Source organism: Desmodus rotundus, chromosome 3 (genome assembly GCF_022682495.2).
Source record: "Desmodus rotundus isolate HL8 chromosome 3, HLdesRot8A.1, whole genome shotgun sequence".
Classification (NCBI taxonomy): domain Eukaryota; kingdom Metazoa; phylum Chordata; class Mammalia; order Chiroptera; family Phyllostomidae; genus Desmodus; species Desmodus rotundus.
The window spans coordinates 195,936,319-195,955,985 of NC_071389.1; the positions used below are offsets into that span (position 1 = coordinate 195,936,319).

The 19,667-nt window shown below is 51.0% G+C and overlaps 1 protein-coding gene across 2 annotated transcripts in view; it reads left to right on the forward strand.

Moving 5' to 3' along the window:
- Positions 1-13,239, forward strand: part of GRAP2 (GRB2 related adaptor protein 2) — a 63,405-nt gene extending 50,166 nt beyond the window's left edge. For both annotated transcript variants that reach the window (XM_024579537.4, XM_045187164.3), the window contains exons 4-8: positions 1,887-2,006; positions 4,945-5,113; positions 6,860-7,048; positions 8,235-8,357; positions 9,043-13,239. In XM_024579537.4, the coding sequence (XP_024435305.1) occupies positions 1,887-2,006; positions 4,945-5,113; positions 6,860-7,048; positions 8,235-8,357; positions 9,043-9,222 (781 nt within the window). In that variant the 3' untranslated portion in view covers positions 9,223-13,239. The remainder of the gene's footprint in view (positions 1-1,886; positions 2,007-4,944; positions 5,114-6,859; positions 7,049-8,234; positions 8,358-9,042) is intronic.
- Positions 13,240-19,667: the final 6,428 nt, after the last annotated feature.

Here is a 19,667-nt window from a genome sequence, read left to right on the forward strand (position 1 = left end):
GGATCTCCAAGCAAGTGATCACCAGAAACCCTCGGCTTCCAGCCCCTCAGAGCCCAACCAGCCTTCCCCGGCAGTCCTTGGTCTGGAATACGGGTAGCCCTCCTGCCACCCCCGTCTGTTCAGATTCCCAGATTCCAGAGAACACAGGAATTGCTCACAAAGGAATCCAGGCAATTCCTGTTGGACGTTCACCTTAAAGGGGCACACACACTAGCCTTCCAGTGGCTGCAATCAGGACGGCCACCTTGGGGCAAGGGGACCCAGTCCCACCTTTGGCCCTGAGTGACCGCAAACACTTGTTTTGCTTTCCTGTGGTTGAGAGAAATTTCTGGCCTCCTGCCCTGAGGCTGTAGCCACTGTTTGCCTGGCCCTGTGGAAGTGCTTGGCCCTTTTCCATTCTAGGTACTTTCTAGTAGAGTCTTTGCCTCTTTGCCATAGATATTTTTGCTGCAAGCATTTGTGCTGCAAGCATTTTCCCGGTATGATGGGTTGGCTAAACACAAGTTTGTTGTTGTTGTTTTTTTTAAGATAAATAACTGGTTGACAATTGACAGTTGGATTTTCCCTCTGGTTTAGTTTCATTTCTTTATTGATGAATCTACTGCCATAAAAAAGAAAATAACTGGTTGCCAGTTTGATTTTGATTTTTTTGTTTGGTTAGTTGGTTTTATTTCTCCGTTGATAAATCAATCAATTGCCTTCCACAGACATAATCCATTCAAGCTAGTTGTCAGTTTGGTTTCGTTCTTTCCTATCGACAAGGGCTTGCAGTGGCATTATCTGTGATCCGTATTATCTGTAAACCTTCGCCAGCCCCTTAATGGTCTGCACAGCCAGAGTAAATGCGGTGGTGGCATTGAAATGGCGCTTCTCCCGGAGGATAAAGATTGTTCTCACTTTGAAGCACGCTGACTGGGAGGCGAGGCGGGGCCCTCTCTGAGAGTGCAGAGCTGAACCCACATGTCCCCCAGAACGGAGGCAAGGGCTTAGGTATGACCCACACGCTAAAATCAGCTATCTGCGCAGTACTGCTACATTCACTTTAAACATATTCAAATAAAGCCTTGTTAATTTTCTGTTTTTATTTCTCATGATTTCAACTTTTTTTTATGTCAAATTGCCTTACAGCCAATTAGTTATGGGGTGGCAATGTCGATGGCAATACGCTTGCGGCGACAATACACCCGGCCTTTTTCAGATGCCACACGCCACAGGCTACCTGTGGCAACACTTCCGGAGGCTGCTACCCTCACCACACCCCTGAGAGAGCAGTTTCTCCTCAGTCTTTTCTCTTCCACAGGAAAGATTCATTCCAGCCTGGATTTTTGAGGAGGCCCAGGAGCCCACTGTGTAGGCGTGGTTCCCGCACTGATGCTCCCCCGGTGCCTCACAGCCTCTGCCCCATGCCCTGAGCAAGAGCACAGGGCCCTGGGTTGGAACTCTCCCTTCAGTCCCTGCCACTGAGGTCTTAGCCAGGGATCCAGTGCCCAAGGCCCTTCCCAGCTCTGCCAGGTCGCTGCCCGCCCCCAGGGACTAAAGGGATCCCTGTCCCCCTGTCACATTGGATGTCCCTGCAGTTCTTTCCTAGCAACATCCCTCGCACAGCTGCCAGCAGGAGGCTGCTTCCTGCAGGGAGTGACTCCCACCCTGCCCCATTCGGTGCGGTGGCACATTTCCCTGATTACGCTTTCTGGGCTGCAGAGGCTTCCCCAGGCGCACAGAGGGAGCATCGCACTGGCAGCGCCTGAAAACCGCCTGCAGCGGTTTCCTCTGCTCCCTGCTGAGCAGAGACCCCAGCGTCTCCCTTTGGGTCATCTCACCCCTACTTCCACCTCCTGTCACTCTGGCATCTCACCAAGACCCTCCGGTTTTTTCTCACCCAATAGATGGTTTCACGAAGGCCTCTCGCGACACCAGGCAGAGAACTTACTCATGGGCAAGGAGGTTGGTTTCTTCATCATTCGGGCCAGCCAGAGCTCCCCGGGGGACTTCTCCATTTCTGTCAGGTACTGGCCATTCCCGACACCTCCCTGACCCAGACTGCCAAAGCCATGAGGTGGCACCTTGCACATGACCTATTGCTCAGGAGCACGGTGGCCACAGGGCCCAGGCATCTTCCCAACTGTGATACTATTCATTTCCTTCCCATAACACGTGCATGTAATTCCTTAGCACATCGGTTGGTTTGTGGCCAAAATTGTGTGTACACTTACCTGCGCTGCCCCCCCGGCTCTAGCCCAGGTGCTTCTGGAAAGACAGGATTTTTATCTGCTTCACCTCTATACCTTTAACAGTGCCTTGTACCCACTAGGTGCTCGATGAGAGTTTGTGGAAAGAGGTCGGAAAGAACTGTCCACACTCATCTACAGTGTAGCCTGTCACCACTGATGGATGCCTGAAGCAGGGTCAGAGAGAAACTAAAGCCCCAGGTCATTGCTGGAGGGTACACGTGGAGCTGTGACAACCGTGCAAGAAGGGCAGACACCCACAACTGAGGGCTGCGGAGCTGAGTGGAGGCGGAGGTGGAGCCTAAGAGCAAAATCTCTCTGATGTGCAGGAAGTGACTCAGTCCAGGCACACACATGACACAGCCCCTCACTCCGAAGCCCCAAGTCTGAACACACTGCGTGTGGTCAGCATGTCAGGGGCTGCCAGTCACATTTCAGATGTGGTGACCACATGGGAAAATGCAGGAATGAAAGCCGATGGCAGTGAAGGAGGGTGGTGGCCAAGGCAGTTGCCCGGAAATGCTGGTCTGGGCTACTCAGCATATTTTGGAAGGCATGTAGCCTGGGTGCTTTAAGCACATAAATCTGGTCTCAGGTGATAAACTGAGGTCACTTGATTATTTAGAAAGAATGGATATTTTAAGGAATAGATAGCAGGGACTTATGAATAATGGGTCAAACACTTGTATGCGCAGGTGCCCCTAAAGTGCTCGCAAATAGCTTGGACTTGTGCACGGTGCCCTTGCAGTCTCACTCAAACTCTTCACTGTCCTTTCTCGTCCTCAGCTTGGGTGATGGTATGTTTTAGGTCAGGCCAATATTGATGCGTCACAACCTCTAAGCTTGTCAGGCCTTCATTAATGAAGTTTTAAACTTAATAAATCTTACAAGTCAAACCTATTTCTTGAGCGCCCTGATTATAGAATGGACCGAGTAAATTGTTAGACAGAAGGGCATCTCTTGGTGCCTTTGGTTTGCATGAAGTTGACTCTGGTTTCTTCAGCCACAAACCACGGTTTATATTTCCTTGATTAAAGTAAACTCTACAAAACGGTCAGCCTTGACTTCTGCCAGAGTCTTCCCCTGCTACTGAGGCAATGCAGCTTCTTGTACAGTGATTATTACCATAATCATTACCACAAATTCTGCAGAAATGTAGTATAATGTATTCCAGAGTGAGTCATTTTAATTCATTTATTTGTACATCTGCTTTCTATCACGAGCACAGATAATTAGAAACTAATTGTGGTTTCATCACTTAGCATGTGATAGGGTCTGAAACACTGGACTTCAGTGTCTGGGGCGCTGGGTTGTAGCCTTTTCTCCGCGCCTCTCAGAGCGCTCTCTTTCCATCGCGCCGGTGACCAAACGCAACCCTGGCATCCACCCTCTCAGCTCACGGGGGTGAAAGGGTTAATGCTTCTCACTCTGTGTTCTTCAGCCAGAGGGGGTGGATGAATAATTATACCACAAGGATATTTCCTCCTCCTCACCCAAATGTGAGGGGTAATGGCTGTGAGTCAAGCCATGTGGCGTTCGAGTGAAGAAAACATCTGTTAACGGCCAAAACCAAGGCGAAGGCCACGCGGTGACTGCAGAGTGCTGGCACTACCCCCGAGCAGCACGGCAGGGTCACCGCATGGTTCACCTGGCCTTGAGCGGAGCCCAGCACACAAATGAGGCTGACGATCAGAATTCCTGTCCCCTCTGAACACAGACCGCTCAATACACCGCTAAGAAACCTCCTTTAGGTATCTTTCCTCTCCAACACCCTTTAAAGTCTTGACTTTTTGGGTCAGGCAATTGGTACGATTAACGTCAGTTAATTTTTAGATATAAATTTATGTCCATTTCACAAATAAACTTGATATCCTAAAGACAATGGCTTGGAGATATTAATAAAGGCCCAGGGCCCCCTTTCCCAGTGAGTAAAATCCCACGTCTGCACCCCCACTACCAATATGCCCAACCACTTGTGAGACCAGCTGGTGTCGAAGGATGCCCATCTAAAAGAAGTCAGCGTGTGTACACGGTGTGGCAGGCTGGAATCAGAGACCCAGGGTTCTTGCCTCAGCTCTGCCATTCACCCGTGGTGCCCTTGACCAAGGCCCTCCGTCTCTGTTTCCTCAGCTGTAACATGTAGACATAGGGATAAACAATCTCCAAAGTCCTTTCCAATTAAAACTCTACACTTCTATATAATACTTCTTTCCTCAAAAGCTCCAAATGCTTTGCAACCTTATTTACACAAAACATAAATCAAGACCAAGAGATCTACATAGAGAGCAAAGCGTGACGGATTTCTCGAGGTAGTGCCTTACTGTCCAGAACTAGTCTATGGGCTTGAAGGAGCTGGTTTAAAGTGTTTCTGATAACAGAAAGATAACAAGCGCTTGGAAGCCCCTCCCCCTGAGTCTTGGCAGAGCCCTTAGCTATGGTACATTGTTAAAAGGTCCTTGACCTCAGAGTCTTTAAAGCTCTTGGAACATTTCTTATAAAAGATCGGCTCCAGTGTCAGAAGACAAGTTACTTCTGCTCTAGCGCAGCCTGTGTCCTGAGCGGACCTGTCCCAGATCTGCCCCTAGAGCCCAGTAATAAGTGAGCCACCCACTTCTCCTGTCCTGCCCTGAGGATCTCCCCTTGCTGGATGCAATCAACCCTGAGGGCAGGGACATTGCCACCATGTAACACAGTTTGGATTTGTCCTCATCTCTAGGCACGAGGATGATGTTCAGCACTTCAAGGTCATGAGAGACAACAAGGGTAATTACTTCCTATGGACAGAGAAGTTTCCATCCCTAAATAAGCTGGTGGACTACTACAGGACAACTTCCATCTCCAAACAGAAGCAGATCTTCCTGAGGGACAGAGCGCGAGAGGACCCGGTATGCTTCTGGGCCCAGCCTGCCCGGTCTAGAGACTAAACTAGGCAGCTGCAGCCTTCCAGGAACCACGGCACATTTGATAGGCAGGTGCTCTGAGGCTTCGGAAAGGTAGACTAACTCTGCAGTCAGATCTCAGCCTCGATCATAGCTTAACACTGCCTGGCTGTGTGACTTTGGAAAGTTCTCCGATCCTCCATTTCCTCTTCCATAACATTGGGGTGATAGTGACATCTACCTCGTAGGATGGCTGAAGGTTGGAAGTGACCTGTCCCCTTCTCGCACATCATCCCGGTCGCACCAAAAGCGCTCAGTGCACAGGAGCCCTGATTGTGGGTGCCATTCTTTTGTCACTGACATGACCATGTCACAGTTTGTGGCCTCGCTAGAGCTTTATGGCAGGATTTGGGGCGGGGAGCAGGCATTAGGAGAAAACTATCCCTGGAATTCTTGCTCTTGGAACAATTTGGAATACAGAGTATTATTTTCCTAGAAAATGCATGGGACAGACCTGGCTTTACATCCTGATTTTATGGCCGGCTATCCTCATCACCTAGCCCAGGGAAGAAAACCTTTCTGAGTATCAGTTTTCCCATCTGCAGGATGGAGAGAATGTAATACCTCCATCCCTGGGCTGCTGTGACAGTCAAATGAGAAAATATAGTTACAGCACTTGCCGCAGGGTCTGGTCCACAATAGGCTCGGAGGAAATACTAACTTGCCTTCCATAAGTAAACACACACACACACACACATGCATACACACAAAATATGTAAAATATTTTTCAAAGGAAATAACATGGTATAGGAAGACAGGTATCGGAAGGAGCACTGACTGGAACAGTTGAAATCCCAGGGCCGGGTTTTTTTGAAAAGGCATTGAGACTTTCAAAGCAACACATGCTTTGGGGAAATGAAGAAAACCATCCCTTTCTAGTTATTGTCTGATTTTAAGCCTGAGCAGTTACAATCAAAGGAGAAAAGGGCGTTCCCGTCAAGTACACACAGAAGTTCAGAAAGAAATACAAAGGTTAACCAATTATTTTAAGCAGGAAGTGGACAGAGGTATTAATTACTAGGATGTACATGCAGAGATAAGAAAGGCAACATAAAACTGCCTTAAACTGGGTTAAATGAGTTCATCTCTCTAAAGTGCTTAGAACAGTGCCTGGCATGTAGTAACTAAGCCCAGGGCTCTCTAAGTTGATAAATAAAAATAACTCTCTCTGACTCCTGAAGCGGTTGTAGCATGAAGAAGACCTTGCTCCTCCCATCATGCCCAGTGCAGGCCTGGTTTCCATGGTGCTGCAAGAGTGTTGTGTTTTGGTCTCTTTCACCAGGCTCTAAATGACAGTTCAAAATCATGCAAAGGCAATAGCAGGGCTTATCTGGAGGGTATGGGGTCCAGCGGTGTGGCAACATGCGGGAAGGAGGGGTGGCATTATGTCAGTAAAATAGGATGTCTAAGCTTGATTACACAGACAACAGCAAGCCCCCTGGGAATGGACCGAACGGATACCATGTGGAAAGTGTCAGTCTGTGACCCAGAGACCTGACATCCCCAAAGCGGGAGAATCTGAGAACGCAGAGGGCCTGAACCATGGGTTCTCGTTAAGCTGCCCCCTCCCGTCAGCTGCTTCTCAGAGCTGTCATGAACAGAGTCTGGGAACAGCTGCCTGAAGGGGGGTGGGGAGGTGGGGCCAGGAGATGTGGGAGGAGGATGGATCCAATCATCTTTGTTCTCTCCCAGGGTCGCCGGAGCAACAGCCTGGACCAGAGGGCCCAGGGAGGCCCACAGCTCAGTGGGGCGGTGGGAGAAGAAATTCGGCCTTTGATGAACCGGAAGCTGTCGGATCACCCACCGCCCCCTCCCTCGCAGTACCCCCCAGCCCCACCACAGCAGCAGCAGCGGTACACGCAACATCACCATTTTCATCAGGTACCTGGGAAGGATGGAGCAGGGCACCCTTCCCCTGGAGGCTCAGGACACTTTGTTCCCACCGCCACTTCCTGTGTGAAAATGCCCCACAATGCTGGAAACAACCCGAACAAATGAATGCTGGGGCTCTGTTGTGGTCCTGGGGCTGCTGGCCTGGCCCAGCCTCATCAGGTCTCACTAAGCTCAGAAAGAAGATCCCGGGGCCCCCACATGGCAGAAACAGGTTAGGGAGACTGCCTTGGCAAAGAAGCCACGAGTCGAACGGCTGCCTGCCTGAACACGCACACGCACACTTTCTCCCTCCAAGGACTCAGTGGTTTTCCAATCAGCACAATTTCAAATCTATTCCTGCCGCTTAACCCACCTGGCCGTCAGAGATCTACAAGAAAAGCGGATTAACACCTGCCATGGAGCCTTGCTTATTTATTTATTTAGTTCGTTAGTTATCCACCCCTCTCCCTGCCTTGTTCCAGATGGGATTTTAGGCAGCTTACTGAGATGGACAATATAGCCAGATAACATTGTTCTTGAATTCCTTAGCAGGGCACCCAGAGTCCTTTGTGAGCTTCTCATATCTGTTTCCCCAGACTCATCTCCTGCTGCCTCCCTCTGCGCCCCACACAAACACTCCTCCAGCAATGCCACCTCTACTACCCCTATTGACAGAAGGGTATTGCATCTTCTTTCATGCCTTCGAGGCTTTTATATAACTGTCCCCTCTGCCTGAAATGCCCTCTCCTGGCCAATCCTTTAAGCTGGAGTTCAAGTATCACTTCCTCTCTGAAGTCTTCCCTGATTGCCCAGGCAGACGTAGACACTCTTCTCTCTGTTCACTTATCACTTCAATGTGCATAATTTCCCCTATGAACTGATGCTCCACGAAGACAAGGGACCTTCTCTTTCCAGCTGCATAGCCTCAGTGCTTAGTACAATACTAGATACATGGTTGGTTCCTGCTAAACTGTTCTTGATTGAATAAACGAGACCTGCCGCCATCTTTGCCTTCAGAATCGAAGGTCCCTTTGTCACACTTCCTCCTCTTGCCATCACCTAGCGTTTATTGTCACCATCAGCAAGTATTCTGGAACACTGGCTGTGTTTATGGCATCTGAGCAGGGCACTGGGGAGACTGGGAGGGATGCTTCTGGCAGTGTGGTGACAGGCCCTCTCCTGCATCTGTCTCCAGGATCGCCGCGGAGGCAGCCTTGACATAAACGACGGGCACTGTGGCATAGGCCTGGGCGGCGAGATGAACGCGGCCCTCATGCACCGCAGACACACAGACCCGGTGCAGCTCCAAGTGGTTGGGGTACGTGAACTCTCCCGCTCTGGGTCAATGGTGGCGGCCAGATGGGTAATTAGAGAAACGGTTGTTCCTCCGGGAGAGACGTCAAAGTCCACAGAGCTGAAATAGAGGTGGTGGGAACCCAGAGAGTGACGGGGTGGGGGGGGGGGGCGGGGGGCATCCCAGGGTGGGGCTGGTCTCAGCCTGGCACCATCCAGTCTGGTTCTCATTCGGCTGGCGGCCTTGCCCTGTTCTTCTCGTACTTCTCGGCTCTGCTTCCGGTGGAGAGGTCGCTGAGCGCCGTCTGACCCGGGGGTGCTGGTCCTGAGGGCTGTTAGTGTGGGCACGCTGCCATTCTGCTTGTCATTTGAAGAAAGTGGAAGGACCCTGTCGATGGAGGGAGAGTAGTTCTCAAGGATTCTCTTGAGGGGCTTGGAGAGTTCCATGTCTGTCAGCCCAAGTCCTGAGTCTCCAGAGTGACCCTGGGGAGTTCTGATAACTTCATGCTCGGCTGTGCAGCCGGCATCCACTTTCAGCGGCGGCGGGGTTTGAGATGTCTCTGGAGAGCCACACGGCAGCCTTCGGGGCAGGCTGCTGACGGAGGACTTTGTCTGGACGCCAGAGCTAGCAGAGTCTCTTCCGTGCGCTGGTCCCAAGGCCAGCCGGCCAGCCCCCAGTTCAGTGGGACCCCTCTGTTTTCCCCCAACAGCGAGTGCGGTGGGCCCGGGCGCTGTACGACTTTGAGGCCCTCGAGGAGGACGAGCTGGGGTTCCGCTCTGGAGAGGTGGTTGAGGTCCTGGATAGCTCCAACCCGTCCTGGTGGACTGGCCGCCTGCACAACAAACTGGGCCTCTTCCCCGCCAACTACGTGGCACCCATGATCCGATGAATCCCTTCTGGAGGGGCCAGAGGCTTTGGCCGAAGCTGCCTGCAAGGGAGGAAGCAAGGAAGAAAAGCTGGAACTATATCCACACACACATGTGCCTATGTATACACACATTTTATAACAGTAATTTATTGGCAGTTTAGTTGGTTAATTAGCTGATGTGAAAGTAACTTAGGTGGAGGCTTATATTCATACTTGTTTTTCTACTCCCCTCAGCGGGGTGCAGAAGGTGGTGGGGAGGGGGAGTGGGGGCAGTGAAATGGAACTGAAATTCTTCCTGTTCTAAAGACGGCACCACTTCCTCCTGGTCCTGGGAATTGTCACCGGGCAGCTCAGCAGAGGTCCACACCCCAGCGTTGGCTGCAGAACAGCAGGGTGGAGTTGGACTTGGCAGGGCATGTTCCGGCTTACCTGCAAGCCCTCCTCCCCTCGAGGGTTTGCAGGGCAGCTTCGCTCCTGTTCTCCAAGGGCAAGCCTTGCCGTATGGAGAATTAGGGTGTAGCCACACAAGTCTGGGCTGGAGAGGCCAGGGTGCGAGGACAGGACCGGAGCACGGGCATCCCGAGGACGGACGGGCAAGGCCGGGACCTGCATCTCCTTCAAGAGACTTGCTCTTTGGCCAGTCCCCTTTCTCGTGGCTGACATGAAGGAACAGGGGCACCATGGGGAGCCAAGCACTGGGAAATGGAGGGATTTTTTCACAAGTCTCCCAGTGGCTTACTTGGCTGTAACCTCCATGTCCCCAGCGTCTAAGAAAGTAGCATCCTAGATCCTGTAAAATGCCTGGAGAAGCCTTGGCCAAGAGTGCCGGATGTTAGAGTCATTATTCTATGGTTACAAAGGTGTCTCTTTGGGGCTCTACTTGCTTTCCTTCTCGGTTTTCTGCATTTGGAAGATGCTTTGCCCAGTGGCACATAGAGAAGCCCCCTCCCCAAGAGCACTGACCAGTGATTGCCTGACTGATTGGTTGAACATGACCCTGGGTGGGACCTGGCTTTCAGATGAGCTTCTTGTTTCCCTGACCATGGGACCTCTGCTGGTACCTTCCCCCAAACCGAGAGCTGCACCTGGGGAGAAGAGCCACATGGTACCCCCGTCACTTCTTAGAACCTCAAAATAGAACTGTGTTTCCTGGCACTCATCTGAGGGCATGAAGCACAGACTAGCCTGGCTAGGAACAAGGGACACTGGAGAAGGAAGCTCAGTATCATAGGGGAGCCTGGGGGCACACATCTGCACCGAGGACACCTAGGAGTGTGTGTGTGTGTATGTGTGAGTGTTCCGAGAAACGAAAGAAGAGGTTGGGATAAAAGTGTTAGTGAGAGGGCCTATGGGGTGAGTGGGGGTCTGTTCCTTCCTCCCCAGCCCTTCCTGCTCTAAGGAGGGACAGGGGCAGCCATCATCAAAGGTGATATAAGAAAAAGAAAGAGTTCACGACTCAGAAGTAACTGTCAGCGTAACATGGGCTGTGTCTCTCTGACTCTGAATTCTGTGATTCTCTGATCCCCACGTCACCTTCAGAGAAAAACAGGAAAAGAAGGGACTCCGTGGTGGGTCTCAGGAAGGGAGAGAAAAGAGCCTGAGAGAAGCAGGGGGCATGGGGAGTGAGGAGCATCTAGCAGCCAGAAGACATTTCAAAAGATGAAGGAGCAGTGTGAGAGGCACAAAGGGAGGCAAGGGAGCAAGAGGTTAAGTGGGACAGGTGAGGAAGATGCTGGAGTCAGCAGGCAGACAAGGCTCCGGGAGGAGGGGCGGAGGCAGGTGGGGAGAAGGAACTGGAGCAGAGAAATGAACACCAGCAGGTAGGGGGCAAAGTCGCCACAGGAATGAAGACAAGAGAACAAAGGCAAAGGAGACCGAATCAGGGGTTTGGTGCTAGGTAATGCGAACATGGTACGGTAAATGAAAGCCAACATTAATGTTTGATTTTACCATATCTAAACCATGTGCTTTAAACAAACAGCCCACCAACTCGATCCATTTGTCCGATTATGTGGGAGGCTCAGCCCCAGTGAGGACAGAGTGAACTGATTTGGTTCTGGCCTGGATTTCACGCCTTGAAACACTTCTCAAGGAAGCAGTAACAAAACAAGGACCCCTGTTGTGCAGACTATGCCTGGTGCCTGCCCGGGTGGGGGCAGGGTCCCGGTCCTGCCCAGGCTGACCACAGTGTGGGCAGGGCTTTCAGGACCCCTGAACTGGGCCTTCTATTCCACCAGAAGCCATTGTGGGAGTATTTTTCACTGAGGTGCTAAAACAGCCTGCTCATCACGTGGCTCAGTACAGAAGGAAGCAGATGTCACCCTGAACGCCCAGAGAACAAGGGCCCTTAGGGACCAAGCTAAGAGGACAAGGACCAAACTCTCCATGCTGGGAGAGGGGCAGCTGGTTCTGCTTGGCCTCTGGTGCTGTCTGGGGGGTGGGGGGCACCCACTCGGTGCTGCCCACCTGACAGCATTTCAGCACCAGGGGCTCGTCCACCCAGCGCTGCTCGCCAGGCGCACGGCCAGGAAACAGCACGTTGTCTCTGAATTCGGCGGAAATGCCCTGTGTGACTTGGGAGCAGGGAACTTCCAGAGAAAATCCAGTTCCTGTTGGACCAGTTCCGTTTCCCTCACTGCTTGCTGAGGCTCGCTGCATTTCAAAGATCTGGCACTGCCCCTGCCCACCCACTTTTAGATAGCCTTAGGGCGATCTAAGGCCAGGGTGCTTCTCAAAATAAACGTGCCTGTGAATTGTCTGGGGAGTGTGTTGACATGTACGTCCTGGTTCAATTCTGCATTTCTACCCATCTCTGAAGTTAGGGTGCTGGGTCCAGGACCACACTTTGAGTAGCAAGGGCCAAGAACTTGAAGCGAGCTGCAAAAATTAAATTGGTTTCCTTTTCTGGGGCATCTTCTTTGTTGCTAACAAGTGGGTTGCTCTAGCTGTGGGAGAGACAGGCGTGATTCAGAACTGTCGTTATGACATCACATTTGCCCAGGTGACTTATTATTTTAGCATCGTCATCTCCATCAAGAGTCAGGAAATTTTAGGGTGAGAGGCATTCAGGTGAAGTACAAACAGGGGTTTCCTAACAGTAATTATTTCAAACATGAGCAGAGGTTGCGAAAGCTTTCTCAGGAAATCTTCATACACAACGTTGATTCCCATCAGGTGCAGGCTTGCTAGGCGGCAGGGGAACGGCCCGTGTGACATCATCAGACCTGCACTAGCCCAGAGCAAAACAGGCAGCGCAGGGGACAGATTGGCATGGTGAAAATATCTGCTGTTCGTCTTGTCTAAACTCAACACTTCAGCTTCTCTATAGCAAGGAAAGGGCGTGAGGAAAACATAGTGTCAATTCTTCTAAGTCCTGCTCCAGTTCCTTCACTTCTCTCCATTACCGCAGCCGTGCCAGCACCACTCTCTCTTCGGCAACTGTATCAGCCTCCACACTTTTCTCCCTGCGCACCCTCTTGTTCCCACTCCTTTCTCCACACAGATGCCAGAGCAATCTTTGTAAAATAGGCATCTGATCACATCACTCCCCTGCCCAGCGCACTTGAGTTAAAATGCAAAGTCCCAACGTGGCCCTGTGAGGTCTGGCCTGTGCCTCCCTCTCTAGCCCACTCCTGTGCCTCTCCCCTCCTTGCTTTCATGCCCCTGCCCCACTGGCCATTTCTCTGCCTGCAGATGGCCGAGGATTTGCCCAAGTCCTTCACACCTTCTATTCCCTCTACCTGGAATGCACACCCCCTGTTCTTCACCTGGCTAACTTCTGTGCATCTCTAGGTCTTGGTTTAAATGTCACTCTCTCAAATTGTTCTTTTCTGACCCCTGATCTAAAGGAACCCTTCCCATTAGACCATCTCATGGTTGCCAGTGCTTTTCCTGAACAGCACACGGGCGGTGGTACTGGACTGACGTGTACCACCACTAGACTGTACGCGCTGGGGGCAGGGCCCTTCGGTTCTGTCCACTGCTGTGCGCCCAGCTTCCAGCACTGTGCGTGGCATATGGAGGCTCAATAAATGAGTGAAGAAGTGAAACCCACCTCATGTCACCTGTATCATTCATTCTGTAACCCAGACGCTCCCTTCGTTATAGACCCGTAGGTGCAAACTAGGTGATATTAACATTGAAGCCCAAGTTACAGTAGCTTTTAGCCACCTGCCCTCAAAATCTCTAGTTACTTCTGAGAGTCCAAGAGCGGGAGGCTGGTGTTTCTTGTGTGTTTAAGTATCCGTCTGCTTATGTCTGTCTTCTACTCTGGCCACGTTTGCTGCCTTGAACATTCCTGGCTGATGTCTTTCTTGATGCTGTGTATTGCATGTGTCTGCTGGTGAGCTCGCCTGATCCTTCAGGGAACCAAAGCTGCCCCACAGTCCACGTGGCAAGGGGTTAGGGAAGGGGTGGAGTGGAGAACGGCTTGCACCCAACTCTGAGTAGCTCTTGTCCCTGGGTCCCAAAGAGGTCCCTCACAGTCTTTCGTGACCATAGCTTGTTCCCTTGTCACTGGAGCCATCAACAGGACAGGGGATGTCACCTTCCCTTACATCTCCTTTGTCTGTCTCTCTCTCTATTTCCCTTTTCCCCTCCAGCTGAAAAGAAATGCCCCTCTACCTATTCAATTGTGTACTAGATACCACCTAGGGCCTCAGGGGATGTGCACCCATTTGTACAATCTGGGCTCAGCTAGAACTAATTCATTAAATCAACGAATAATTACAAAGCACCTCGCAGGCACCAGACACAGCCAGCCAGTGGGCCCTTCCCATCTCCAGGCCCTGCCCTCTCTCTGCATCCAGCAGGCAGGTCAGTGCCTCGTTGCAAACGCCTGTCACCCCTCTCCCAGGGACAGTCTCAGAATTGCTCTTCCTGCCATCCGGGTGGCCCCCTCTAATCAGCCTGGCTGCCAGAGAACCTTATTAACATGCAAAGCAGATGACATCAGCTTCTGTTTGAAAGCCTTCAGGGACTCCACAGAGCTTCACACTAGAGTCTGAACTCCAGAGTTCGCACTGAAGACACTTTGTGATCTGACTGCTGTGTGTTCGTTCAGCCACAGCGCCCACCCCTCCCTGGAATGAGTCATGTTCTCAGACCTCCGTGCCTTCCCGTTCTGTTGCTTCTGCCTGGAACACCTTTCTCTCACTTTTTCGTCCAATAGGACTGTCTCAGATGTATTTGCTTGGTCTGATGGTGTAGCCTCTAGCCACAGGCACCTGTCAAGTGCTTGCAATGTGGCTAGTGGGAGTTAATAGCCTTATGAGGCAAGTGGCTGACTACCTTAGTGGGCAGTATGGATCCAGACAACTGCTACTCACTTTGAAATGCTTAGCTCAAGGCTCAAGTTCTGCATTGGGAAGCCATCCCAATTTCACGGCTGATACAGCTGCCCCTCCTTTACACTCCTGTAGCATCCTTGCTCTGTGTCTGTCCCAAGACTCAGGACCCCGCACCAGAGTCAGGAATTCATTGACCTGCCTCTTCCACTGGACTGAATATTTTTGAGGGCAAGGAAAACAGTTCACCCAATAAATGGTAGGTGCCTGAATACACTGGTGTGCTGGTAAAGGTTTAACAATTGGCTCTCTGATGGAAAGCCCTAATTTGTTGTGTTTGCCAAGTCTGTGGTGTAAATATTCCTACCACATGTCAAGAGAATGAGAACCCAAGCCACAGAATGAGAGAATATTTGTGAGAGACATATCTGATAAGAGACTGTTATCCAAAATATGCAAAGAACTCTTCAAACTCAACAATAAGAAAATGAACAACCCGATTTTAAAATGGGCAAAAGACTTGAACAGACACCCTCTGAAGATGTAAGATTGCAAGTAGCCATGTGAAAAGATGTTCACCAGCGTGTGTTGTTGGGAAACGCAGATTAAAACAATGGGATACCACTGCACATCTCTTAGAAAATCCAAGATCCAAAACACAGACAGCACCAGATGCTGATGAGGACGTGGAGCAACAGGAACTCCCGTTCACCGTTGGTAAAGTGCAAAATGGTACAGCCACTTTGGAAGACAGTTTGGCCGTTTCTCACAAAACCAAACATAGTCTCAACATAGGATCCAGCAATTGTGCTCCTTGGCATTTACTCAAAGGAGCTGAAAACTTCTGTCCACACAAAACCTGCACGTGAATGGTCATCGCAGCTGTATTCATGACTGCCAAAACTTGGAAGCGACCAAGAAGTCCTTCAGTCAGTGAGTGGATAAATAAACTCTGGGACATCCAGACAGTGGAATATCATTCAGTACGAAAACCAAATGACCTATTGAGCCATGAAAAGACATGGAGGAGCTTTAAATGCAAGCCACGAGGTGAAGGAAGCCAATCTAAAAAGGCTACACACTGCGTGATTCCAACTATATGGCCTTCTGGGGAAAAAAAAAAACCTCTAAAGAAACAGTAAAAAGATCAAAGGTTGCCAAGGGTGGGAGGGGAGAAGAGTAGGGGACACAGAGGGCTTTTCGGGCAGCCAAACTATTCTCTATGATAGCATCAGGGTGGCTACATGTCATCACACATTTGTCAAAACCCATAGAATGTACACCGCCGAGAAGAACACTGGTGTAAACAACGGACTTTGGGCGAAAATAATGTGTTGATATAGGCTCATCAGTTTGCAACAAATGAACCACTCTAGTGGGAAGTGTTGATAATGTGGGGGATTGTGCATGTTGGAGGACGGGGAGTATAGGGAAGCCTCTATCAGCTGCTCAGTTTTGCTGTGAACCTAAATCTGCTCTAAAAAAAATTAAGTGTATTCAAAAAAAAAAAAGAAAGAAAGAAAGAACACCCTCCCACCATGGCTGATTTCAAGCTACCAACGTGACATTGCTGAACGCAGAGTGGGGAAGAGATGTGCACCCTTGGCTCTTGGGAATGGGTAAGAACCAGCTCCAGCACACCACGGGAAGGAAGGAAGGAAGCTAAACACCAGGAATATAAGAGAAACCTTTGGGCTCATTAAGAAGAAATCTATCCATACCTGCAAGAAGCTGTGCACACAGCTGCAGGTCCTATTTCAGTTCCAACCCAGGATATAAAGGACCAAGGAGTCATATCTTTGATTTATTGTGGAAGAGGGTTTCTTTTGGGTCCTTTACTTTTAATACCATGCCTTGGCCAGGCCCCTACTGAGGGCCCTGCTCAGACTAGTATAAAGTGAATGAACTTGAAGCTATGAGGACAGGAGTATCAGTCAGGAGGCTTTTGCCTGCAAGAAAATGGAACCCTGACCGGAAGCATCCTACACAAGGGTTACTGCTATCCCATGCAGGAAGCGCAGAAGGAGGGCAGTCCCCAGCTTGCCGAATTCAATGGCTCAACACCACCTTCCCCTGTGTCAGGGATGTCTCAGTGGTCGTTGCAGTTCCAGACGTCACGTGCAGACTGACAGTGTCCAATGAAGAAGAGAGGCATTCCTTCACAATTCTAATTACTGAGAAAAACCTTTCCCAGGCGTCCTTCCACAGCCACTCCCTCAGATCCCATTGGCAATGACGGGATCACATGCTGTTCCTAAGCCAACCGTTTCCAAGAGAATAAGACCACTCTGATTGACTTAGACCGATTGGTGCAACCCTACAGGAGACAGAACCTGGGAACCCGGGCAAACTTTTGCCCACAAGAAAGAAACGGTGGGGGTAAGGTGGTGGTGGGCAATGGCTGTCAAAAGCCAACCTACAGGGAATATTAGAAGATTCACATATTAAAGGACAAGATCACTCCATAAACATTTCTTGAGATAGTTAAGGAATGAGATGGCAGTGTAAGGGCACACAGCTCCCCAGCTTTTCCCCTCTGAGTTGCTCTAAGCTACCAACTTGGACACACACACCACCCCCACCCCCACGAGCCCTCTTCTTTGGATTCCCACATGCAGATGGAGCCAGCACGTCAGTGGGGACAGAGTCCATGCCATTCACAGAAGCCAGAACGGCACATAATGAGGCCCTGTGTCTGCTGTGGGGACAGCCGGCCGGATCCGTGTCAAGTCCCAACAACTCACTGATCCCGTCCTGAGTCTCCCCAGCGCAGGTTCTTCCAGGTATGGCTCTACCCAGGGTCATTTGTGGACACATTCTGATGTGGGCAATCCCATTTCAACAGGTCAGAATTCCCCAGGAGGGGCAGCGCCTGGTGCCTCCCTCCCCCTGCTCTGACCTGGTTATTGGGAGTTGCTAGGTAACTGCTAGGCAGCCTTTGCTACCCACTGCTGAAGGAGGGTTGGTTACCATGGCAAGTCCAGATAAGATGGGGGGTTCAGGGGAAAGGGAGTGCTGCCCAGGGGTTCTGCAGCCTGGATTCTGCCTCACTCTCTCTGGGCTACTGGACCTTAGGGAAGTCTCTGCAGCCCTCTGGGCCTCTGTTCCTTACCAGCAAAACGAAGGAGAGGCTGGGTCTCTTCTTACTCTAAACCGCTGATGTATGCAGCCAGCACAGACTAAATGACCCTCAGACTCCTCTTAGGTAAGGATGACTCAAGATAGGTGCAGAAAAGGGATGGGTTGGGTTATTTGTCTTTGAAATAAAACAGAAAAACTAGCAAGCCTGCGTCTCCATTAGGACAGATAAAAGTTACGGAGATTCTCCCTTCTGTAGGTTCTGGAATCAACATTCATGAGTCCCTGGAGCTCCCTGGGTCCTTTTCTAGATCCAGACTTCCTAAGGAAGTCCCCTTAATGGCATGTCACCTTAGGGTCCCTGGCTTGCTAAAGTGTGTTGTCCTATCAGACAGAGTCTACTGGTTCCCAGGTCACTGGGGCCAGCCCTGGCTCCTCCAGTGCGGGGCTCTGCACAAGCCTCTGGGGTCTGCTGCCTGATGTCATCTTTGTTCTGACACCCGGCCCCACCCTCTGCCCTGGCTCCTATAAGGAGATTCCTGTCCAAGCCCAGACGCTGGGCCCTGTGCGGGACCGGCTCCTCCCCTCCCCTGTCTTCTGCAGGCCTTCACCTTCCCAGAATCCAGACTCCTCCTGCTGAAGCTTCCCAACACTGGCTGCCATCCTGATGTCTGCGTGCCGGAATCTGCAGGTTCTGTAGGCCGCTGCTCCCTCCCCGTCTGTGAGGCACCCCTCACCACACCAATGACCTCAGCTGCAGCCGCTGGTGCTGCTGGCGGCACGGCACCGCCACCACCTGATGCCCACTGCCACACGTGGCCCCAGTGACCCCAGAAGAGAGGCTGGACCTCATCCCACCCCCAGTAGCTAGTCTGTCTTTTACCTTCCTCCTCAGACTCTGCCTCCAAGGTCCAGATAAAAGTCTCTGCCACTCCCAGTCCTTCCCTACTGCCACACACACACACACACACACACACACACACACACACACACACACACACAGAGCAAAGAGGGTGTGTCCAAGCGTGACTCAGGATGCTGGAGTCATATCAGCTATCATTCCCCACCCCCACTCAACAGCCAAGTGCCCCCCTGATTGGGAGCAGAAGGAGGAATTCATACCTTGTGCATAAGGAATGAGAACCACCAGGGTATCTGGGTACGCTGCCTTTCCACTGCTGGTCGTGCTGTGAGGCACTCCGAAGCCTCCCAGCCTCGTCCTGGAGTCCTGCACCCATGGGGTCCCTGTCTAGACTCTGCCATGGACCATGTGAGCCTGGACAAGTCACTCCACCTCTCCGAGCTGCTCTAGAGAACCAGAGCCATAGCTCTGCGTTGTCGTGAGAGGCAAACAAAATTATAGGAGCTGCGTGGTCAGGGCCCGGCAATGGTGGGCAGCCCCCCACCCCGCCCCCCGTGCCTTCCAGATGGCAGAGACAGCCTTCTTTACCTGAGCCCGCCCCACCCGCAGGGGCTCGTTCCGGCAAAGTCCTCCTCTCCTTTGAAATGGTCTTATATTCAGCTCTGCTCAGGGTAAGTCAGTCTCTCTGCATCTATCAAGCTGGTAACTTGCTGATAGAGTAAATCAATCTTGGAAGAGGTCCCCTCCCTGGGCCTCACCCGCCCTCTTCCAGGTGGTGGCTGTCCGTAGTGATGGCCAGCAAGGAGCAGTGTTCAGGGTGTTGGCCAAATAAAGGAATGATTCTTTTTTAAAATTTATTTCTTGGTTACAGTTGACATAAAATAGTATACTGATTTCAGGTGTAGAACATAGTGATTACACATGTACATACGTTACAGAGTGATCCCCCCCATAAGTCTAGCATCTACCGGGCACCATACATAGTTATTACAATATTATGGGCTATAGTCTTTATGCTGTGCTTTACATGCCCACGGCTGTTTTTATAACTGGCAACTGGTAGTTCTTTATCCCTTCACCTTTTCCACCCATTCCCCTGACCCGCCCCCTGTCTGGCAACCATCAGTTGCAGCATTATTTGCAATAGCCGAGATATGGGAGCAACCTAGGTATTCACTGACAAATGAATGGATAAGGAAGACGTGGTACATATATATAATGGAATGTTATTCAGTCATAAA